The sequence below is a fragment of the Rhinolophus sinicus genome, linkage group LG04, assembly GCF_036562045.2.
Source record: "Rhinolophus sinicus isolate RSC01 linkage group LG04, ASM3656204v1, whole genome shotgun sequence".
Taxonomy (NCBI): Eukaryota; Metazoa; Chordata; class Mammalia; order Chiroptera; family Rhinolophidae; genus Rhinolophus; species Rhinolophus sinicus.
Window position 1 is genome coordinate 183,081,936 of NC_133754.1, and position 17,536 is coordinate 183,099,471.

The 17,536-nt window shown below is 39.2% G+C and overlaps 1 protein-coding gene across 1 annotated transcript in view; it reads left to right on the forward strand.

Annotated features, from left to right (window-relative positions):
- Positions 1 to 33: 33 nt before the first annotated feature.
- The window catches only part of NUP188 (nucleoporin 188), a 46,817-nt gene continuing 29,314 nt past the window's right edge, over positions 34 to 17,536 (forward strand). Inside the window, exons 1-8 of the mRNA XM_074331140.1 lie at positions 34 to 121; positions 6,754 to 6,808; positions 7,743 to 7,816; positions 10,941 to 11,025; positions 11,591 to 11,671; positions 12,145 to 12,189; positions 12,923 to 13,015; positions 13,199 to 13,318. Coding sequence (XP_074187241.1) covers positions 90 to 121; positions 6,754 to 6,808; positions 7,743 to 7,816; positions 10,941 to 11,025; positions 11,591 to 11,671; positions 12,145 to 12,189; positions 12,923 to 13,015; positions 13,199 to 13,318 — 585 coding nt within the window. The 5' untranslated portion in view covers positions 34 to 89. The remainder of the gene's footprint in view (positions 122 to 6,753; positions 6,809 to 7,742; positions 7,817 to 10,940; positions 11,026 to 11,590; positions 11,672 to 12,144; positions 12,190 to 12,922; positions 13,016 to 13,198; positions 13,319 to 17,536) is intronic.

Consider the following 17,536-nt stretch of genomic DNA (forward strand, 5'->3'; position numbering starts at 1 on the left):
GGAAAGCCCCGTCCACGCGTCCGTCCGGAGGCGGGCGGTCACGTGGGCCGCCGTTTGGGGGCGGGGCCAGGGCGCGCGCGCGCGCGAAGATGGCGGCTGCCGCCGATGATCCGTGTGTGAGGTGCGGAGCGGGCCGAGTCGGCCGGGGTGGTTGTGAGGCGCAGGGTCGAAGCCGAACGGAAGCGGGGCGGGAGTTGGGGGCGAGACCTGGTGGCGGTGTTGGGGCGAAGCCCGGCTAGGCAGACGGGCTCCGAAACGGGAGGCGGTTACATCCAAACGGTCCCGGCGCGCGGGGATCTGAGGCGACTTCTCCAGAGGAGGGCCGGTGCCTCAGCCCTTTCCTCAGCTCCGGCCTCCCGTCTCCTCACTCAGTCCTTTTCCTTTCCTTCCCTCCCACCGGCGCGTCCCTCGGTCCTTCCCGTCCCCCACCCGCCCTTTCTTGTCCGGCTTGACGCTCCCTGGAGGCGCGACGAGGCGCTTCGTGGTCGCCCGGGGCAGCCCCCACCCGCGTCCTCGCTGCAGCCTCCTGTGCCCTGCCCCGGCGACGCTCCCCAGATTCCCCAGGTGCTGTCGTTTGGAGATGGGTCGTGTGGCGCCGAGCCACCTCCCTGCAGTGTCTGCCCTGTTTCTCCGCGCAGCCGTTCATTCATCCATCTATTCGTGTTCTCAGGTGCTGATTCCGTCAGCCCACGTGCCCAAATCCTCCAAGAGACCCCAGGCACTGTACTGGGCTTTAGGGACAGGAAGATGAAATGTTAGAGACAGTTCTTCCTTAATGGAGCGCTTACTAGCGCCAGACTTTGGGGAAGCGCTTTCGGTGCCTTATCTGAATTCTCCTCACTCCGTGAGACACCTTCTGTTTTACAGATGACTCACACATCCAACACAGAACTAGCTAAGTGGTAAAACGTGAGGCTTCAAACCGAAGTCTGTCCGACTCCCGGAGCTTTAAGCAGATCACACGTCCCTCTTCCACGTTACAGCTGGAAGTGTCTTCTGTTCCCCCAGTCACTCCCCTCCCCAAGTTAAACATCCCTGTCACTTATTGCTCCCTGTGCCAGCGACGTTTCCCCAGGTTTGGTCTCATCCACTGCTGTATCCTCGACACCCAGAAGAGCCTGAAATAGTCTCTTGGTAAATATTTATTACAAATCTTGCCCATCTTCTCTGACAGCACTTCCTTCATCCATCAGCTCAATGCGATCCTCTTTGGAATTTCCATCAGGCTGCTTCGGAACTCGTGAGGACCAGCATTTTCCTCCTCTGCTGCTTCATTGTCAGCTGTTATATCAGGCAGCTTTGTGGTCACTGCCCTCCTTCTCTTAGGTTTATTTCATAACCATTGTGGAGCTTGGGTCAAGTTTAGCTCCTGCAGAGTCAGGCGCACTCTTTAATGAAAGAAAACAAGGGAAGTAAAGCGTTGGTTTGTCTGAAAGATGCTTTGATCATTCTGGGAGACTTACCAAACTCATACTTGAAGATGGAAGAAATGACACAAGGATTTCTAGGCACTGCTTTGCTCATGGCCTGTTTTAGGAGAATGATCTTTCCTTTTTGTGCAGGAAGGCACATTGTAATAATTGCGATTATACTGAGCAGCAAGCAGCCTTCTGTTTGAAATGCCTGCAGGTCTGGACCAAGAGAAAATTTTCTATTCCTGGTACCTTCTTATTTGCAAATGACCTCAGACAGTCCACCTTACCAACTGAGCTTGTTTCTCCAAATGTGAATCCTTTTTAGAATAGTATTGAGGTGACTCTGAAGCATATAGGAAAGTCACTGCATATATGAATGAGTTGGCACTAGTAAAAAATGGAATAATACTCTTAAATCACTCAGGGTTTTGGGAAGGTCAGTCAGGGTTTGGCAGAATATTAGTATTTTGGGGTATCTCTTGTGTTCTCGGTTAACGTGGTTGTAGAAATCTGAGTGGTGTATGTGTTCTAAAAGCCAACTGTGGTTTGAAAAGTTTGCTGCCAAGCCTGAGTCTCAACTCGCTCAAGAGAGGTGCACCTCATCTGTGGGGTCACAGCAGCCATAGGCAGTGGCCGCTTTTATTATCTTCATGTGGAATATAACTGTTTCTCGAAAGAACTACTGAATAGGTTGGCTGTGTCTCTGCTTTCTAGCACAAGGACGCAATTGTAGAGACTGTTTTTCCTGACCTCCCAGTAGCTTTCACCCAAAGGTTTCCAGCCCCATGGATCTCTCTAAGGAAGATAATTTCCAGTTTGAGTTCTGTGCTAAGTACTCAGCACTGTTTTATTAACTGCTTTATTAACTGTTTTTTCGTGAATTCTAGATCTTTTTGGAATGGAGTTTCATGTTGTCTGCTAGAACACTGGACTGGAAGTCAGTAAATATTTTTAACTTTACCTCAGAGGCAAGTTGTTTGGTTTCTGTGCCTTAGTTTCTCTTCCAAATACTTAGTTCAAATTTATTTATTGTGGAAATAAATGAGAGATACTATGGCACATATTTATCTAGAGAGACGCTGTTTATGTATATATAGAGACAATGTTTCCCTAAGGCTTTGGATGGGATGTTATAGTTCCAGCCACGTCTGTGTCTTGAGAATCACCTTCAGGTCCCAATGTGAGGTGAAGTCTTTCATTGATCCCTGGATCAGTTCCCAGTGGTCTCTCATCTCTGACTTTTTTTGTCTTATGTGATTATATTCCTTTGTAGTGGTTAATTTTTAGGATCAAGCTCTTTATTACTTTCTACTTTTTTGGCTGATTGTGTAATGTGTGCTTAACGCCCTTTGTTACTCCCAACACTAAGTGTATGAGCATCATAAAGGTCTTAGTTACTTGTATCCCCATTATTCCTAGACCAGTAAATGTATAGGAACTGAGAAACCATTAACACTTATTTCCACAAGGATTCCCTTCCTGATAAACTGCCATTTTCTCCTTTGTTTTGCCTTCTCTTTGCATTTCTGCAGATACTTTTTTTTTTCTTCCTAATTTTTCTCTTCCAATTAGATGGCAGGTCTAAAAGGGACTCATATCCTCCTCCTTTGATATTTGTTCATCAGCGTGTATTTTGAGCCCCTCCTATGTGCCAGCCACCGTGTTAAGGGTATAGTTTCCCGCTGTAGAACAGAAAGCTTCACCTCAATCTTTGCTTGCTTGTAGGATGAATTCTTGGGTGCAACTTGAGGCAGTGTAATGTAATGATTAAACTCTGGAGTCGTGCAAACCTGGGTTCAAGCTCTGGCTCTACTATATATTAGCTTTGTGATCTTAGGCAAGTCACTTAACCACTCTTAAACCTTAGTTTTCTGCTGAGATAATGGGGATAATAACAGAATCTGCCTCATAAGTAGGTTGTCAGTAGTTAATAAAACAGCGTTGAGTACTTAGCACAGTGCCTGAAATATTACAGCTGCTCAGTAAATATTGGCTATTCTTATCAAAAACTCATTTTCAGTAAACTTTGTTTTTGACATCTTATAACAAAAATACCATAACATGACATAGTTTTGTCAATGAAAGCTTTAATTTCTAAAGAAATAGTTGTGGGTTTGTTTGTTTGTTTGTTTTTTGAGTAGTAAGCATAAAAGTTACTGCTTTACTCTAGGGCAATGATCTCCAATCTTGTTTAGTAGCAGAATTTTTTTCTCTCTCCTCTCCCCCCACCAAAATAACAACAAAAAGCTACTAATATATCAAACATAAAAGGCAGGGAGGGTCTATACTGACCAGGTCTTTTACCTGCTCCTCTGAACATCATTTAGGAGTTCCTTTAAAATGTAGATTTCCCATGCCCTGCCTCTGAGAAAGGGTAGCTTTAGGTGATAACCAGAAGTCTGTAGTGTTACTGTGTTATTCCCAGGTGATTTTGCTGTTTGTGGTCTGAAGACCAACTATATTTTGAGAAACACTCTTTTAGGACTTTGTTGTGTTTTTTTTCCTAAGATTTTGTTGGGGAAGGAGAACAGGACTTTATTGGGCAACAGCGTGTACTTCTAGGACTTTTCCAAGTTAAGTTGTTGTCCTTTCAATCTTAGTTGTAGGGGGCGCAGCCCACCATCCCTTGCGGGAGTCGAACCGGCAACCTTGTGGTTGAGAGGACGTGCTCCAACAGACTGAGCCATCCGGGAGCTCAGTGGGAGCTCAGCGGCAGCTCAGCTCAAGGTGCCGTGTTCAAGCTTAGTTGTGGGGGGGCGCAGCCCATCATCTCTTGTGGGAATAGAGAAGTGGAACTGGCAACTTTGTGGTTGAGAGTCCGCGCTGCAACCAACTGAGCCATCTGGCCACCCAGGAGCTGAGCAGGCAGCTCATTGACTTCATTCTAGTTGCGGAGGGTGCAGCTCGCTGGCCCACGTGGGAATCGAACTGGCAGCCCTGTTGCCCAGAGTTTGCGCTCAAACCAACTGAGCCACTGTTCGCCCCTATATATATTTTTTTAACTGTGCAGATTTTGGTGTAACAGATGGCTTGAATTTGAGAAAACAAGGAATTCTGAACTTGGCAGCTGGTCCTTGAGTATGGATAGTGGTCTTCTCAGTTTCTTCTGGGAAATCACTGCTGCCTAGCTAGTTAGGGATCTAAGTTCTGAAAGCAAATGCGAGTAAATTAAAGCTCTTTGATGCCCAAGCTTCTTGAAATAAGATGGATAATCAAGAAAGAGTGATTTAGCTCAGCCTTCAATTAGTAATAAATTTCCATTAATCATGATGTATGGTTTGCCCCATTATTAGCTATGTGTTATATAACAGGTATCTAATCTGTCTTGCGGAAGCCAGAAGCTATCCTTGGTAAAGGTAAATGCCATTTTAAATAAAGCCCTCCCTTTGTTTTTTGCTCATTCAGATTTATCAAACAAATAAGTTAGATAATTATTCTGTTTACAGAAGTCATTCTTTCAAAATTTACTGTTAAGTTTTTTTAAATAGTGAGCTTGCATGTGTTTTTAATTACTTAGGGCTTAGTTTACTCATAGCTTTTAATATACATTATCATTATAAAGGGAGATACTTGTTTCATTAACTGGATCTAATCTCCTAACTTTTGAATAGTGAATGCTGTCTTGTTATCAGAAAAATGATTAGTGATTGATTCCACAGTGCAGTTGTGGGAGTTGGTGGCTATTGCGTGAGTAGACTTGAAGTTGTTTCTTAAAGGCATTAACCCTTAGAGATTTATAATTTTTAGGTGTGTTTTAAGCTTCTTGGTGGAAAAATCCTGAGAGACAAATTTTAAATAGAGCTAGTGCTTTTGTGTTACAGTTTTAATGCGGAAAACATTTTTTTCAATTTACCCTCCAAGTTAATACAGCTTGTATTCTTTTTGTTAAATGTTCAATATATTTTATTAGGATATTTTCATCTTCTCTCTACAGATAGGTTTTCTAAGCAGTATTTATTTCAGGTTACTATTCTACAGCTGTTTTAGGATCTCGCAAAATATAATCCCGATGCTTTTTATAACCCATTCTTGAGAGAATTTCTTTTTCTTTTTCTTTTTTTAAGATTTTATTGGCGAAGGGGAATAGGACTTTGTTGGGGAGCAGTGTGTACTTCCAAGACTTTTTCCAAGTCAAGTTGTTGTCCTTTCAATCTTAGTTGTGGAGGGCGCCATTCAGCTCCAGATCCAGTTGCCATTGTTAATTGCAGGGGGCGCAGCCCAACATCCCTTGTGGGACTCGAGGAATCAAACTGGCAACCTTGTGGTTGAGAGCCCACTGGCCCATGTGGGAATCAAACCAGCAGCCTTCAGAGTTAGGAGCTCGGAGCTCCAACCGCCTGAGCCACTGGGCCGGCCCTCACACTTTTAATACCTCTGAAATCGGAATGTATTTTATTATTGATGACTTATAGGACATAAATAGTCATGTGTCCTGCAATTAATGGCATCTTAAATGTGTTGAAGTATGGTGGCCATCCTCATTTTTAACACAGTCCCTCTTGGTTTTGGTCTAAATCTTATATTTTAGTTTCTTAATTTTTAAAAGATTTTTATTAAAATAGAGCTAACATACAATATTATATTAGTTTCAGGTGTACACCATAGTTATTCAACATTTATAGACCTAAAGAAGTGATCACCATAAGTCCAGCAACCATCTGACACGGTACCACGCTGTCACGATATCATTGACTATGTTCCCCATGCTGTACATTACATCCCCGTGACTTACTTGGTTTTGTTTTTTTACTTTTTTTTTGTTGGGGAATTTGGAACAGTGTTTTTCCAGGACCGATAAGCCCCGAGTCGTCGTTTTTTTCAACCTAGTTGTGGAGGGCGCAGCTCATTGGCCCATGTGGGAATCGAATTAGCAGCTTGGGTGTTATGAGCACCGCGCTCTAACCAACTGAGCCAACTGGCTGCCCGACTTACTTCTTATTCCCCTTTACCTTCCCCTGCCTTTAAAATTTTTCAGTTACAGTTGATATTCAATATTTTATATTAATTTCAGGTGTATAGTGTAGTGGTTAGACATTTACGTAATTTAAGAAGTGATCCCCCTGACTAGTCTAGTACCCACCTGGCACATACATAGTTATTACCATATTATTGACTATGTTTCCTATGCTTTACTTTACATCCCATGATTATTTTGTAACTACCAATTTGTACTTTTGGTTTCTTAATTTTTATTTCAAGCATCAAACTTCTAAGACTATAACAGGATTACTGTCCAAAATTTTAACAAATTGTTTTGTACATTGAGCTTTTTGCCTTGGGGAATAGACAAAATAGCTATGAGACAGCTTAGTCAAGTCTGCTTTCTGTCATTTTTCAGGAGCAGTAGAGAACTGTGGACAATTCTGCTTGGAAGGTCAGCTCTGAGAGAACTGGTAAGTGGTGGTGGTCTTGAGTGGATTCTATTCGTAGTTCTTTGGGTCGTTCATATTATTTAAAAACCGCCTTCTCTTTGAAGTAGGAAGTAAAATTTTTTTATTCTAAAACTTTATAAACATTACGTATTTCACTTCTTTCCTCTGAAATGTGTTGTGTCTTATAACCTAGGTGCCGAAGTTTTCGAAATTCAGCCTTAGTGATTCCTTTCCTGAAAAGATACCAGTGCTGCTTGATTGGCTGCTGGTGGTTGGGGTACAAATACCTCAGGCTAAGAAAGATTCTCAGGCCTTTTCTCTGTCTCGTACTTTACTGGCCTTTTCTACTTATTAATAGCTAGCTCCTTAGGTCCCAGAGGCTATGGATTCTAGGACATTTTCAAGTATATAATCAATAAAGTACAATTCTTCATGTTGGTCCTCGGGTGTTCTGACCCTGTGAGGGTAAAGTGTGAAGATGACATTTCATTATTTCTGTTATTATTGTAATTAATATAAGGAATGTTATATCTTTTTTAGAGCCTTAACATTTTTTGATATGCCTTCATCTGATAATTCCATTTCTAGGACGATAGCTGAAAAGAAAGAAATCCTGAAAAAGTTATGCACAAAGCTCTTTACCATAGTGTTATTTATATTAATAAAGAATTTAAGTTAGCTTAAGTGTATCTAACGTTAGAAGAATGGTAAATAAAATGTGATCTAGCCACCTGATAATATATTATGCAACCACTAGAAAGGATGTTTATCAAGATTTTCATAATGTTAAATAATGTTAGAATGTTACACAAAGAAAAGGAGGCTACAGAATTCTATATTCAAAATGATTTCAACTGTGGGGGAGAACGGATATTAAAAAGGAATATGTAATCCTCAGAGTATTCCTGGAGTCTGATTAAAATTGCATTTGTATAATTTCCTTGTTCTTTTCCAGAATCAGATTGAGGCAGAACTGAATAAACACTGGCAGCGACTGCTAGAGGGGCTTTCTTATTATAAGCCTCCCAGGTATGGCAATCCTGTGTGTCTGGTTAGAGTAATTCCCCTGAGGAAGCTGTCATAGATGAAACCATTTTCCTGTATGATTTCATGGTATTGCTGGGTTAGGCAGGTCAGAGAGAATACAATTTGGTTACCAGTAGAATAGAGCAGGGCACATTTTTTTCTGTCTCTTGGAAGAAAGGGAAATTCCTTCTAGAAATATGGTATTGTTGAATCCAGCTTATATAACTGTAGTGTCTGGGGATGAGGATTTATTAAATATCAATTATTCTGATGTTTATTTTGGTCCACATTGTCTGTGTGAGGCACTGTCAGCACCAAATGCTGGGGTACACCAGTGAACACTGATAGCAGCAGCTGACAATTATATACTCTGTACTAATTACATATGTATAATATGTATATGTGTATACATATATATATATATGTTCTCAGCTAAATAGTACCTATCTCAAAGGCCTATTGTGAGGATTAAATAACATGGTAAGTCAAGTGCTTAGAATAATGATTATATATACATATATATATATGTATATATATACACACACAGTATATATCTATGTATATATAGTTCACTGGGCAGTGGAAATAAAAACATAAAGTGGTTTAAAAAAGAAGAGACTACACCTGGTAGGACTAGATTCTTTTATCTTAATTCCTAGTCGGGTTCTCCTTCTGTTACGCATCGTAGTTCCCAAGCCACCCTCATTTCCCTTCTACTTCTGAACATCTGTTGATTTTATTACATCTTCACCTTCCATCTTTATTCTCTTAGGTTAATGAAGAACTTTTTTTGTTCATCTATTAACCATTCCCCCATAATTATTTTGAAGTAACTCCCGGATATCATGTTATTTTATCTATAAATACTATCTATCTAAATTATATGGACTTTGAAAAGTATATTAACACATTTAGGTACTTTTATTATTATTGTTTCCATTTTACAGATGGGGAAACCAAGGCACAAAGAGGTTAAGTAACTTGCCCAAGGTCACACAGCTAGTAAGTGGTAAAACCAGGATTCGAACCTGGCAGTCTAACTCCAGTGTCTGTGTTCTTAACCATCATTCTATGGAGCCTCTTTTAGAAAAATTAACTTTAACCTAGCCTTCGTGTTGTGGATTTTCTGTGAAATGCGAGAGTCTCAAAAAAAAAAAAAAAAATACAACAATAACAACATACTTTAGTTCACAAAATAGACATTTGTGGCATTAGTTCCTTTTTTTAAAAAAAGACAAAAGTTCCCTTTGTAGTAGCATGGGATTTGAAGTCTGACAGATATACATATATTTTTTTCCATTTGGCTGCTCACATCAGCTCACAGCAACTCGCAGCAGCTCACAGCAACTCGCAGTAGCTCACAGCAACTCATGGCACCCCACAGCAGCTCACACCGACCTCTGGCTGCTCATGGCAGCCCAGCTCCAGGGAGAGCTGTTGTTCATAATTTTAGCTGTAGAGGGCGCAGCTCACTGGCCCATATGAGATTCGAACCAGTGAAGTTGGCAGTAGGAGCACGGTGCTCCAACCACTTGAGCCACTGGGCCCCCGCCCGACATTTTTTTAAAAAAATGCAGGCTTGATTTGAATTTAACCAAAAAAAAAAAAAAAAAAAAAAAAAATATTTTTTTTAAAAATATTTATTTTAGGTGTGTTTTTCCAGGACCCATCAGCTCCAAGTCAAGTAGTTGTTTCAATCTAGTTGTGGAGGGCACAGCTCACACTGGCCCATGTGGGGATCAAACCAGTAACCCTGGTGTGTTAGAGCATTGCACTCTAACCAACTGAGCTAACCAGCCGCCCCCCCCGCCCCCAATTTTTTTTCTTTGATGTCCTCTTTCTGTTCTAGGATCCAATCCAGGGTACCATATTGCATTTAGTTGTCATGTCTCTTTAGCTCTTAGATCTCAGTCTTTCCTTGATTTTCATGACCTTGAACAGTTTTGAGGAGGGCTGGTTAAGTATTGTTGTAGAATGCCCTCAATTTGGGTTTGTTTGATGTTTTTCTCATTCTTAGATTGGGGTTGTGGGGTTTGGGGAAGAATTCAGAGAGGTAAAGTACCATTCTTATCACATCAGGACACGATATACACTGAAAGCCATCCACGTGAAATCCCTGGTGATGTTTGCTTTGCTCACTTGGGTAAGGTAGTATTTGCCAAGTTTCTCTTCTTTAAAGTCAATTTTTTAAATTTTCCTACTCTATTTTTTGGAAGTGAGTCACAAAGTATAGACCACTTTCAATGTGGGAGTGTAGTGGAATTAAACTTTACCTCCTAAAATGGGTACCACCTATGTGTATTAATTGGACTTTTTCTGTAAGGGAGATTTGCCTCTTGTCCCCTATTTACTTGTTTGTTATATCACTAGGGTCTCGTGTATATTTATACTTTGTTTATACCTTGTCCCAGCTTTGGCCATTGGGAATTCTTTCAGGTTGGCTTCTATGTCCTTTTGCCATGTCCCCTCCTTTTGTTTTCTGGGCATTTGCTGGCTTTCTGGCACTGCAATGTGCCCCAGGCTTGTCTAGTATTTTCTCCACCCCAGCCCTAGGTCAGCCATTTCTCCAAGGAGCCCTGATACCTTTTATTAGAGAATGGTATTAGAAACCAAGATCTGGGTACTGGGTGTACTCGCGGCTCTTGGGGTGTCATAGCTTCTAGGCCTTCTCAGTGGACAGAGCTAGAGAATATATGTATGTATACTAACAGACCTGGTTTTAAATTTCACCTTAACTTTTTATTAGCTGTGGGATTTTGGGTAAGTGATTTATTCTTTCTAAGTATTGGTAATTCCATTTGTAAAATGGAGAAAGTAATATTTACCTTTCAGGATAGTTGAAAGGATCAAAATAACTAATGTAACTTATATCTACAAATAATATTGTTACAACATTTGTAACAGACATATACTGTATTTATTACCGAGGCATAAATAGTTTTGTGTTATAAAGTTTGTAGAGGGGAAATGTGTGTGTGTGTGTGTGTGTGTGTGTGTGTGTGTGTGTGTGTAGTCACCTAGAGGGCAAAAAAAAAAGGTCTGTAGTAAAAATATCTTTTAAGTGTTTTTATTTTAAACCCCTAGAGGTTATTGAGAAAGAGGAAATGATTCATTGTTTTTTTCATAGTCCCAATTCAGCTGAAAAAGTGAAAGCTAATAAAGATGTACCTTCACCACTGAAGGAACTGGGTTTAAGAATCAGCAAGTTTTTGGTGAGTAAAAATTAGCACTGACTCATTTTATTACTTGGAGTTTGGATGTGCATGGTTTTTTTGTTAGTGATTGTTCATGAAAATTCAGTGTATTTCAATTTGGGAGATTAAATTCAGCATATTTTGTTTCAGAAATACCCAAATTGCAACTCTAATTGCTAAATGCCACAAATCAAGTTGCCTGACCCATTTATTACATACCATAGAGTTTTCTGCAGCATGCATATGGTGTTCTTTAAATTGACTGGACTTTATTTCAATATGTAGCTGTTGCCTTTTAATTTTGGAAACCCAGATCATGCCTACTGCTATATTAATGTGCTTGGTGAATAAGCGGCGTTGTTTCTGGCATGTAAATTTGTCATGTAAATTACACGTTAGTGACTTGCTCCTTTTTGCTGTTATTTGGGTTAAAGTTGTTATGTTGTGTGAAATCTTTAAAAGGATTTTTATTTATTCAAGTTCTGTGTTCATTCCAGAGGACAAATCTTTAGAATGCGTTGCATCTTATGTGTGGTTTCTGAGCTGAGGTGGCTGTTTCTCACTTGTGACCTCTGTATTGCAGGGTCTTGATGAAGAACAGAGCGTGCAGTTACTCCAGTGTTACCTTCAGGAGGATTACAGAGGTACTCGGAACTCGCTAAAGGTTTGTGGTTGTGTCCAGATCCCTTCTCTTGCCTGTATCCTTTTTCTTGTTGGCTTTAGACATTTTAGGGTGTGGGTACCTGTTCTTTGCCACAGAGGTAGGTGATCAGATACACTGTCTAAAGGCTTTTAAAAAAACATATGCTTAAGCTGAGGTCTGTCCTCAGACTTGGAGGGTGGCAAGAAGTCAAGGATTGACGTGTTCATCATAGAGTCTCAGGATATCAGAGCTGAAAAGGGCCTGGGACGACATTTAGCCTGTCCAGTCCCTCGTTTTACATAAGAGGAAATTGAGGCCAGAGGAGAAGGGCAGGGACTTGAGCACAGACTTGGATAATATTAGGTAAAATAAATGCTTGCAGAAATGAATGGACAATTATAATCTTGGAGGGTAAGGTGCAGATGTTTACCTTTTTCTTTGTTAATTGACTTTTGCTTATAAGATGGCTTCCTGACTGTTCTTTTTTCCTTCAGACAGTATTGCAAGATGAGAGGCAGAGCCAGGCCTTAATCCTGAAGGTCAGTAGTAGTGCCCATTTCCAGTCTTTGATGTAAAATTGGGTGCCAGCTTCTTGACCTTGTTCTCCCAAGCATTGCTGGTGTTTGACTCTTGTAAGCATTGAGGTCTTAATGAATCAGCTTATTAACTTATTTGTGAAACGAGGTTTTTTCCCACTGGACCCAGGTGAGACCTTTTTTCAAAGGAGATTCTTCAGCCACTAGCGGTGGGAACTGGTTCATGGATATTTTTTCTCTAGATCTAAATGTAGCAGGGTTAATTTGTATTTCTTTATCATCTCCCCCCGCCCCCCAAAATAGCCTTCTCACTTAGGATCTCATGGAATTTGACCATGACTTCTGAAGTAGTTTTCTATTTGATATTTAATGAGAATTAAGTACATTATTTACAAGCAATTAGGACATATACCAGTAGTGCTTTTATATTTGCTTTCATGTATTTGGTTGTCAGTACACATAGCATTGTGTGTACTTGAAAATTCTGCGAAATCATGCTAGAAAAACTTGTTTATATTATTAAATAATTATTTAACCTTGCATAGCTTCACTTGCATGCTAGTTCTTGGAGGTTTTTTTGCTTTTGGCCTAACTGTTTCTTTCTGTGATTGCTTATATAAGTTGAACTTTTTCATTCACATCATTAAGTGACCTCTTTATCAGTAAATTTTTTTAAAATTGAGTATCCTCTGTGCAAAGGTGAGTAACTGATTTAGAATATATGGGTTCTTCCCAGATTGCAGATTATTACTATGAAGAAAGAACCTGTATTCTGCGTTGTGTCTTACACCTTCTCACTTATTTCCAAGATGAAAGACATCCTTATAGGGTAAGCCCATTTAGTCCTCTTGGTTCTCTTTATCCTGTTATAAAATATAAAATTATTAAAAAGGGCTGAAAATTATTAAAATTCAGCCCTTTTTAATAATTTTATATTATTCATATTCATGTTCGTTTGAATATTTACGTTTTACTCTAGGTATAAGTTATTCTGTTTTGGATTTTTTTTCAGGTTGAATATGCAGACTGTGTTGATAAATTGGAGAAGGAGCTAGTTACAAAATACAGACAGCAGTTTGAAGAGCTTTATAAAACTGAAGCACCAACATGGGAAACACATGGGAACCTCATGGTATGTGGTTATTGGGCCCTCCTGTAATTCTTAGGAGAATCGAATACCCTTTCTCATAGAGCTCCAAGTTAAATTATTTATTCATTTATTAACTTAAAACATTTATAGATTATCATTCTTCAGAAAAGTTTATACATGTCATATGGATCTGAACATTCATTACTTTAACTAATGGTATTTAATTCTGGACCTTTTCCCTTGACATTGTCTATCCAATTAATTTACTTTCTGTTCTTAACTAAAATATTCTCTTAGGGGTTAATGGAACTCTTAAACCCAAGATTTCATCTCTCTTTATTGTGATTGTCTGTTTAGTGTATGACACGAGTCTGATTATTTTATCCTAAATCTTAAACCAATCTGCATTTAAATTGATTAATAATATTACATATTATAATCTTTTGTTTTGAAAATGATGTGTTTATTAAAACAATTCAACCAAAACACAGACAGTAGCTATTTAAAGTATTTAATAGAAGAAAAGGGCCCATTTACAATAGCAAAAAAAGCATAAATTTCTCAGGAATAAGCTTGCAACAATCCGAAATCTAAATGAGGGGAACTTTAAAATGCTATAGCGGGTATAAAATAAATCATAACCAAGTGGAAATACACACCATATTCTTGAATGTAAAGACTCAGAACCATAAAAATGTCGGTACTGCTTATGTTAACTTATAAATTTAGTATAATCTCAAAAAAAATAGTTTGTTTTGCGTTTTATTTTGGAACTGGACAAGCTGATTCTAAAATTCACATGAAAAATAAGTAAGAATATCCAGGAAATCTTTGAAAAAGGAAAATAATGAAAGAAAATTAGTCTTATTAGATAATAAGACTACAGTAATTTAAAGCATGGTATTGGCACATGTAAAAATACTCGTAGACTAATAGAGACCATAATATAAATAGCTAAAGACCAAAATACTGATAGGGAATTAGTGTATGATAAAGGCAGCATTTCGGATCAGTGGGGAAATAAATGTTGGCTTATTCAATAAATGGTGCTGGAACGACTGGGTAGCCATCTGGAGAAAAATTAAACTAACTCTATCTCTTACATTCTGCCAAAAGACAATTAGATAGATTAATGATTTCAAGTTTTAAAAATTCAATTATAAAAGTACTAGAAGAAAACATGGGAGATAGTTTTGTTTTGACTGGAGAAGGCTTTAAAATTTTTTTTTTATTTCCATTAAATGCATTTTACTTTGTTTTTTTGAATAGCATATAATTGTTTATTTTTTTCAGTTACAGTTGACGTTGAATATTATTTTGTATTTGTTTCAAGTGTACAGCATAGTGGTTAGACTTTTTTTTTTTAAAAGATTTTATTGGGGAAGGGGAACAGGACTTTATTGGAGAACAGTGTATACTTTCAGGACTTTTTTTCTAAGTCCAAGTTGTTGTCTTTTCAGTCTTAGTTGTGGAGGGCGCAGCTCAGTTCCAGGTCTAGTTGCCGTTGCTAGTTGCAGGGGGTACAGCCCACCATCCTTTGTGGGACTCAAGGAATCGAACTGGCAACCTTGTGGTTGAGAGCCCACGCTCCAACCAACTGAGCCATCCGGAAGCTCAGCGGCAGCTCAGTTTAAGGTGCCATGTTCAATCTTTAGTTTCAGGGGGCGCTGCCCACCATCCCTTGCGGGACTCGAGGAATCGAACTGGCAACCTTGTGGTTGAGAGCCCACTGGCCCATGTGGGAATTGAACTGACAGCCTTCGGAGTTAGGAGCATGGAGCTCTAACCGCCTGAGCCACCGCCCGGCCTGTGGTTAGACTTTTATATAATTTATGCAGTGATCCCCCTGATTAGTCTAGTACTCACTATACATAGTTATTGCAATATTATTGACTATATTCTCTATGCTGTGCTTTAGATCCCCATAACTATTTTGTAACTACCAATTTGTATTTCTTAATCTTTTTACCTTTTTCACCCATCCCTCCAACCATCCTCCCTTCTGACAACTATCAGTTTGTTCTCTGTATCGGTGAGTTTGTTTCTGTTTTGTTTGTTCATTTATTCTGTTCTTTAGATTCCACATGTAAGTGAGATCATACAGTATTTGTCTTTCTCAGTCTGACTTATTTTACTTAGCATAGTATCCTTTAGGTCCATCCATGTTGTTGCAATTGGTAAGATTTCATTCTTTTTTTAATGGCTGATGGAGAAGAATTTTTAAAGTAAAATTCAGAAGCAGTAAAAGAAAAAAAATTATAAATCTAGCAACATGAAATAAAAAACTGTTGCAAAGCAAAAAAACAAAAATAGCACTATGAACAAGGACAAAAGACAAATTTTGTCACAAAGGGGTCTTAAAATAGAAAGAACTATAAATCAGTGAGTAAAACCCAATAGAGGGGCCAGCCCGGTGACTCAGGCGGTTGGAGCTCCATACTCCTAACTCCTAAGGCTGCCGGTTCGATTCCCACATGGGCCAGTGGGCTCTCAACCACAAGGTTGCCAGTTCAATTCCTCAAGTCCCGCAAGGGATGGTGGGCAGTGCCCCCTGCAACTAAGATTGAACACGGCACCTTGAGCTGAGCTGCCGCTGAGCTCCCGGATAGCTCAGTTGGTTGGAGCGCGTCCTCTCAACCACAAGGTTGCCGGTTAGACTCCCGCAAGGCATGGTGGGCTGCGCCCCACCCCTGCAACTAGCAACGGCAACGACCTGGAGCTGAGCTGCGCCCTCCACAACTAAGACTGAAAGGACAACAATTTGACTTGGAAAAAAGGCGTGGAAATACACACTGTTCCCCAATAAAGTCCTGTGTAAAAAAAAAAAAAAAAACAATAGAAAAACAAGGAAAAGGAGTGAACATATTCATATTACAGACAACGCTCTTGTCCAAAGGATGGGATAAGGGTACTCACTCATATTGTGTTGTACAAATTGGTATATTTTTTTAAATGGAAAATGTGATATCTAAAAACTGAAAAGCACGTATTTCTTGTGACCTGGCAGTTCCGCTTTAAGAGTTTATCCTATAAACACATTTACACTTACGTGGAATGACTTGTATAAATGACAGATCTGGAGCATTGCCCACACCCCCAGGTTTATGTTTATTTATTCAGGCATAATTACCATCCAATAAAATGCACCCATTTTAAGTGGACAGTGTCAATTTTGGCAATTATATACAGTTCTGTGCAGTAATCACCCACACAATCAATATATAGAACATTTCTGTCTCTCCAGAAAGTTTGCAGTCAGTCTGTGATGTCTGTGACCTGGCCCCAAGCAACCAGTTATCTGCTTTCTGTCATTATAGGTTTTTAAAAATTTTTATTATGGTAAAATATATATAACTTAAAATTTATTGTTTTAACCATTTATAAGTATCACTATAATTTTGCCTATTCCAGAATTTCATATAAATAGAACCATACAGTATGCAGTCTTTTCTATTTGGCTTCTCTCACTTAGCGTAATGTTTTTGAGATTCATCCATGTTATATCATGTAACAGTACTTCATTCCTATTTGTGGTTGAATAGTATTCCATTGTGTGGATAGACCACATAGTGTGTATCCATTCATTAGTTCATTGGGTTGTTTCTGTTTTGGGGCTGTTATGAAGAATGAGCTGTGAACATGAACATCCAGGTCTTTGTATGGACATCGATTTTCATTTCTGTTGGATAAATAAATACTTGGGAGTTAAGATTGTTGGGTCATATTGTAAGTGTATATTGCTATCTTTATAAGGCACTGACAAACTGTTTTTTCATAGTGGCTATACCTTTTCCCCTTTCTGTCAGAAGAGAATTCTTTTTGCTTCATGTCCTCACCAACACTTGAGAGGGTCACGATTTTTAATTTTAGACATGCTATTCAGTGTGTACTGGTATCTCGTTGTGGTTTTAATTTGTGTGTCTCTGATGACTGGTGATGTTGAGCATGTTTTCATGTGTTTATATTTTCTTTGGTGAAGTGTTTATTCAAATCTTTTAAAGCTTTGGTCCATTTGTTTTTATTGGGATGTTTGTCTTATCACTGAATGTTTAGAGTTCTCTATGTGATCTGGAGACAAGCCATTTGACAGGCAGATATTTTATAAATATTTTCTCCCACTTTATAGTTTTTTTTTCCCCTCACCTAACTGTGTCTAAGAGCAAACATTTTTAATTTTGACAAAGTCTCATCAGTATTTTTCTTTTATGATTCTTGCCTTTCAGGCCTTGTTTAAGAAGTTTTTGCCTAATCTAATGTCAC